General features: G+C 44.9%; 1 protein-coding gene across 4 annotated transcripts in view; it reads left to right on the top strand.

The window, feature by feature from the left end:
• Positions 1-2,458: 2,458 nt before the first annotated feature.
• Positions 2,459-6,468, top strand: part of Snrpb (small nuclear ribonucleoprotein polypeptides B and B1) — an 8,579-nt gene continuing 4,569 nt past the window's right edge. The window contains exons 1-2 of one of the 4 annotated variants that reach the window (XM_023718590.1): positions 2,459-2,806; positions 5,220-5,371. In XM_023718590.1, the coding sequence (XP_023574358.1) occupies positions 2,804-2,806; positions 5,220-5,371 (155 nt within the window). In that variant the 5' untranslated portion in view covers positions 2,459-2,803. The remainder of the gene's footprint in view (positions 2,807-5,219; positions 5,372-6,468) is intronic. The other 3 variants (XM_023718591.1, XM_023718593.1, XM_023718592.1) reach the window with 3 other exon arrangements.

Here is a 6,468-nt window from a genome sequence, read left to right as displayed (position 1 = left end):
CTAAATAATGATGGGGCTAAGTTATACCCAAAGCTCACCCTGCAGAATATTTCCTCAGTTCTTTACAGAAAACACCAAACAAAGTTGTCCTTTTAAAAGAGGTGTATTTTTTTTTTCCTTTTAGAATGTAAGCTCCTCATGAGCAGGGACAATGTTTTCTGTATGTTCTATTGTGCCTAGTACACTGTAAATGCTCAATAAATATTGATGATGGGAAAAAAAACCACAAGTGTTGTTCTAATATTGCAAATATACTTCTCACTCAAAATAAACCCTAATTTTAAAATTTAAAAATTCATTTTTAAACTGATACATGAAACTATATATTTAGGAGGTACCATGAAAGTACATACACATTGTGTAATGCTTTCATCAGGGTAAGTAAGCCTATTTCCTCAAAAATATACTGTGTTTTTGTAGAGATCTAGTGGTCTCTCAGTGGTCCCAGGAGAAAACAGTGAGAGGATTTAGAAAATAAAGACAAGAGATAACAGCTGAGGTCAGGTGATGGACCAAACCTGACTAGCAAAGGTCCCAAGCATAACAGTAGGGGTGTTTATAGCTTTGCATAGTAGGCTAGGGACTCATTGCCCACAGTGTCCAGGGGGATGTTTTCTCAAGCATGAGGGAGGCTGATTGCTTTAAGCAATGAGGCCTCGTCCTGCCCTCCCACATAGGATCAACTTCCAGCTTCAGGGACTCCCAACATGTCTTAATGGTGAAAACACTCAAATTCCTTTCTTCAAGATTTTTGGATGATAGCAGTCACCCTTTGTACAAGATACCAGAATTTATTGTTCCTACCTAGCTATAATTCAGTGCCCATCAAGCAGCCTCTTCTGTTCCCTCCTTCAACATAAAATTTTTGTGAATTGTCTAAAAGAGAAGCGAAGATAAGATTCCTGGAAACAAGAAATTCTCTCATTGCCTCATCTTATTCCATCTGTAAATACCATATACCTTTCTGCTAATATGCATGATATATATATATGTGTGTGTGTGTGTGTGTGTACACACACACACACATATGGAATAAAATCCATCTTATGTGCATCTAGTCTTGTACTTAATTTGTTAACTTTAATCCAGAGTTGTTTTGGAGAATGGCTTAAGAGCAGTTTTGGACTGGTCGAAACATGATATTCTAGAATCATTAAAAACAAAGGAACATCCCCGCTCTCCCCAAAATTCCTAGTTTTATTCATTAGAGTTTTTTAAAATTTTGTCTTTTTGAGACAGGGTCTCGCTATGCAGTTTAGGCTGGCCTTCAGCTCACTTTGTGGCCCAGGCTGGTCTTGAACTCTCAAGAATCCTTCTGCCTCAGCCTCCGGAGTGCTGAGACTGCAGGTGTGCACCAGCCTCTCTACCTTCTTTAAGAACCAGAAAGGTGGGGCTGGGGAGATGGCTCAGTAAAGTAAGCGCTGGCTTGGCAAGGGCCTGAGTTCAACTTCTGGTTCTGAAAAAAAAAAAAAAAAAGAACCAGAAAGATATTTTTTGGCTGGGAGGAAGTAAGCTTCCTTTTGTGAATTTTATTTTTATTTATTTATTTATTGATTGTGAATTTTAATAATACTTAAAATATTCTAATTGTCCTGATAACGGGTAAAAATGGAAGGGCTTTACCTCTGCCTAAGTCTACCAAACTGCTACCAAGCCAGACTTGGTTGGCTTTTGAGAGAGGGCTCAATATCTGAAAATCGGAAGAGTAATACATTTTACAATATTGGAGTCGTACCTGACCAAACTAGTGAAATACAAGGGGTAATTAAAACATGGAAAGTCTGCTTAGCTAGATGCAGGGACAGGGGTTCGATTCCCCGCGTGCTGTGCTGGCCCCGGCGCGGGGCATGCTGAGACAATGCTTGAGACTGGGTGTGGTGGAGCGCGAGTTTATAATTCCAGCGCTTGGGAGGCCGAAAACAGGAGGATCACTATGAGTCTTATCTATGTAGTAAGACCCTGTAGATCCTGTACTAAATCCTAAGTAAATAAAGTTTTGAAACTTTACTAGACTCGCCCCACTAATCACCTAGCTCAGTGGTTTAAGTGCCTGCCTGGTAAGCCCAGGGTCTTGAGTTTGATCCCTCAAAAGAGAAAAAAAGAAAAATCACTCTCAAGACACTTCCCCCCACTCTGGACACTCTTACCCTCTCGCTCTGGCCACTCTCTGGAGCAACTAGCATCCTCTTCTGGGTCCTTACGAGGTCTGATAAAAGGTGCAGGAAGTGCGGTCCAGTGGGGGGGGGAGCTCCTTATAACAGCAGTGTCCTCGCCCAGCTTGTTCACTGGATCTGGCACCATGCGACTTCTGGCTCTTCCCCAATGACAACAGAAGGTAAAGGGTTTCAAACGACTGAGGATACCGAGGTAGCCACAACAGCACCGCCAAGGACGTTTAAAGGATTTCAGAACTGCTTCAATACAGCGGCACGAAAAGAGGACGGAGCAGTAGTATTCGGGGGAAGAGGAACGAGGCGACACCAGCTGCCAGTCGGCACGGATCTAGGAAGTGTGTGTCCAAGGAGGATGCTAACACTCTGAGGTCAAAGCTGATGTTAACGTTGCCCCATCAAACTCGACCCCGCTTTTAACCTGAAACACACAACTCCGCCCGAGCACCGCAATTCGAGGGCTCGGGCCGGAACTAAAGGGATCAGGCCGGCACCGGAAGTAGCGTTCCACCCGATCTCATTTTAGCGGAGGCTGCATTTCCGGTAGCAGCGGCGGGAAACGGGCTACTGGCCCTGTGTAGGCCTCTGAGGAGGCGAATCCGGCGCGTATCTGAACCATCAGAACCGCCACCATGGTAAGAAATCGTGGGCCGGCAGTACTGGAGCTCCCGAGTCCGCCGTGTGCTCGGAGCGTGGTGGATGGGGAGGAAACCGTGGGTTGAAGCCAGTTAAGGTGAAGGCCCTGGCAGCGGCTGTGCTCTGCCGGCTCCAAATACCAGGACCTTGCGCGGGATCGGGGGAGAAAGGGAGGACCGGGTCGCTCGGTGGAGGCGTAGTCGGAGCCGCGGCACCACGCCGTTCTGACCGTGATGCTTGGGGCTCGGGAGGCGTTACGGAAATCTGAGTGAATGTCCGGAATTTCAGAGCAGAACTACAACCTGGGAGGGGGGCAGGGGGACGAGCGGGTATAAGGTTCAGGCGTGAAGGGGGGTGCGGGAGGTCTGCGCCCGCAGCTACAGCCTGGCTGGGTCCGTGGGCGGGAAGAGCGGGCGGAGGCGGGCGGTCGCTTGGGAGGCGCGTTTAGGGGTAGTGCGTGCGACAGTTCTCAGGCGCGGGGCCACGCAGTGAGGTGCTTCGTATGTCTATCGAGTTTTGCTTTCTAATTGAGCACACGGATACTATAGTTCAGTGTGGAAATGGGCAAAAGTAACGGCGGAGAAGCGAGGTGGAGTAACAGTATTTTGAATTGATGGTTCCAGAGAGGTTCCTAATTGTGGATTTTCCCAGCAAAAATAGGAACTGGAAAACTCAAGGTCAAACCAGTTGGAGGGGTAGCATGAAAGTTGCTAGAGGGGGAAGGAAGAGGTAGAGGATGAGCAGGTTCTGGTTACTGAAGGCTTTACCTGTTACTTCGTTATGTTGGTGATGAGGCTTAACGTTGAAGGCCTTGCACTACCAAAGTGACTTGACCCCATTTGGGCTTAGAAAAATGGATTAAGATTGGAAGCAGGGCCACCCTATGATGCTGAAGAATTAACCGTTTCCTGCACAGCTTTCCAGCTGGTGAGACGTGTCACAAAGTTCCCTAATTTCTCCCATGTTAAGTGGCTTCATTTGTAAAATAGGAGTAATTGTGGGTCCAATTTTTTATATTACATAATATGAACAATACTAACGACAATGCCTGAGCACCCAGTTTTAGTTATTACAAGGGAAATGATGGTGCCCCAAAAGTTCAGATCCAGTGGCTAGAAGCCCCTTTAAATCCTCCCTCCCCCCAAAATATCACTAAACCAGGGATGGTGTATGCCTCTAATTCTAGCACTGGGAGAGTTGAAGTAGGATGGCTAAGTTGGAATCCAGCCTGAACCAGGTAGTGAGACTGTCTCCAAATAAAAAAGATCACTAAGGAGAACAATATCCATAATGTGGTAGGCAGTATCCTAGAGGGAGTCAAATTTCCTTCAAGCTCAGAAAGATGAGTAGCAGGCACAGAGGGTGGTATGGAGAAGGTACTTGGGTAAGTTAGGACTGACCTACACCTGTCAGACCGATGGGAGGCTGATTATACAGATCAGATGTCAGGTGGTGTTTCTAAAGGAATAAAACTGCCAGTGGTACCTGATGATGATGTCTATATGGTCTCTTTATTTTAGTAAATTCATAGTGGAAGCCAGACTATAAAGTAGTGTTGCGTTAAGAATACTGTTAACATATAGCACTCTGGCCACCAGAAGTTTACCTCTGTGGATCTTGGAAATACAGTAGCGAATTCTTGATTTGGAGATTCCATCCTCCCCACTTCGAAGATGACCAACTCCTTTCAAGCAATAAACTGCACCTTGGATTTTAGTGCCAGTCCATCCCAAGGCTGTTATTTATTAAATGGGATTTAGATACCCCTAGTACTTGAGTCACACCTATAATCCTCACAGTGGCAGGTGAATTAATCTCTAGTATAAGTAGACTTGATTAATTTGGTAACACACCACACTCAAGGCAGTTGTAATATGAATTTTTTTTTTTAATGTTACTGGAGATTGAATCCAGGGCTTTCACACACACTGAGCTACGTCCTCAAGGCCCACCCCCCACCCATACTGGGGATTGAACCATCCCTATCTTTTTCTGTTTTTTTTGAGACAAGGTCTGTGCAAGTTGTTCAAGTAGAACTTGAGCTTAAGATCCCTGTGCCTTGGCTAGGATTATATTCATGGGCTCTTTAGTTTTCATTTTGAGACAGGGTCTCACTGAGTTGCCTAGGCAGGACTTGAATTTATGACTGTCTGCCTCAGTTTCCCTGAGTGCTAGCATTACAGGTGTGTGCCACCATGCATAGCTGAGAAAGATTGGTTTTTACGGGAAGACAGAATGTCAGGTACTTGGGCTGAAAATAGGGTAACATGGGAGACTTCTTAGGAAAAAGCTGTGCTTTAACTCTGTTAAAAAGACATGGAAATAAGGCCATAGTGGAGAATTTTAGGGAGGGCCCAAGGGTTTGTGGGTCCAGAAGAACTGAGTCTTATCCCTGCTGCTTTCTTCTTGCAGACGGTGGGCAAGAGCAGCAAGATGCTGCAGCACATTGACTACAGGATGAGGTGCATCCTGCAAGACGGCCGGATCTTCATCGGCACCTTCAAGGCTTTCGACAAGCATATGAACTTGATCCTCTGTGACTGTGATGAATTCAGGAAGATCAAGTGAGAAGAGGCTGTTGGGGGATCTGGAGGAGTGGATTGAGGGGGTGGGCCAGGCAGCAGAAATTGATGTAGCTAGTTGGCTCCTCTCAATTCTGCTTTTGAGGGCAGACATATGTGGGGACATTGAACACTAAGAAATCTTCCTTAGTCCAGCAAGCCTCTCCAGTTCTAGCAAAGTAAAAGTTGTGAAGAGGGCTGTTAGGCTTTTAGTTTCTCTGATTTTGCATGCCCCTGAGTACTGGGGTAAAGGGCTGTCATGTCTCCCTGCAGGTGTGAGGGGGGAGAGCTTGATTTTCTGGCTTCATTACCTATTTGTAAAGCTGTAGCCTAAAGGGCTCTTCCAGTGCAGCCTGGTTGAAACTGTTTTAAGAAGCCTCTGACCCTCTTCAGGGTAAGTGCTCTGCTCCCCATGTTGATTTGGGGCCAGTAATTTTTGTTGGCATTTTAGAAACATTGGAGATGTTTTCTGCTTTGATACAATTACCCCAGTTACTGGCTAACTCCCTTAAGTATCTTTGATCATAAGCTTGTGGCCTACAAAAATGAAGTAGTCTAACTTTTCACCCTGTCTTACATTTAAGACACCTCGAGGCCTGAAGACGTTATGTGACTTTGTGATCATATGCTTACTTTTTGCCTTGTGCATTTTCCGTCTGTTGTCAGTGAATGTGAATTTTTTTTTTTTTTTAAAGGGAGTTTTCTTTTGTGGTCTCAAGCCAAGAAATATGTAGTAAAAAAAGTAGAGCTGTCTGAGTGCTTGGTAGGTATTAGAGAGGGGCCAGCGGATCAGTGTGAAACTATTCCAAGTGGATCCTTTCTGTTTTTTACATGAAACTGGTTTTCTGGTAAGAAATATTTAGTGGAAAAGTTTTAAAAATCAGTGTGAAAAAGTTGAAATGGCCATAAGGATTTTCTCCATATTATACCATGCTTATTACTTAAAAACAAGAAAATCTGAGTTGAAAAGAATTTTATATAGGAAAGCTTTTTTTGTGGGGGGGGGTACCCAGGGATTGAACTCATGCCCTTGTACTTGCCAGGCAAGCACTTTTTCCACTGAGCTATTTCGCTGGCCCAGGAAAGCATTTTTTTTTTTT

Source organism: Octodon degus, unplaced genomic scaffold (assembly GCF_000260255.1).
Source record: "Octodon degus isolate 3935 unplaced genomic scaffold, OctDeg1.0 scaffold00060, whole genome shotgun sequence".
In the NCBI taxonomy this organism is placed as follows: Eukaryota; Metazoa; Chordata; class Mammalia; order Rodentia; family Octodontidae; genus Octodon; species Octodon degus.
Note: the sequence above shows the minus strand (reverse complement) of the source record. Positions and strands in the feature narration are given on the sequence as shown.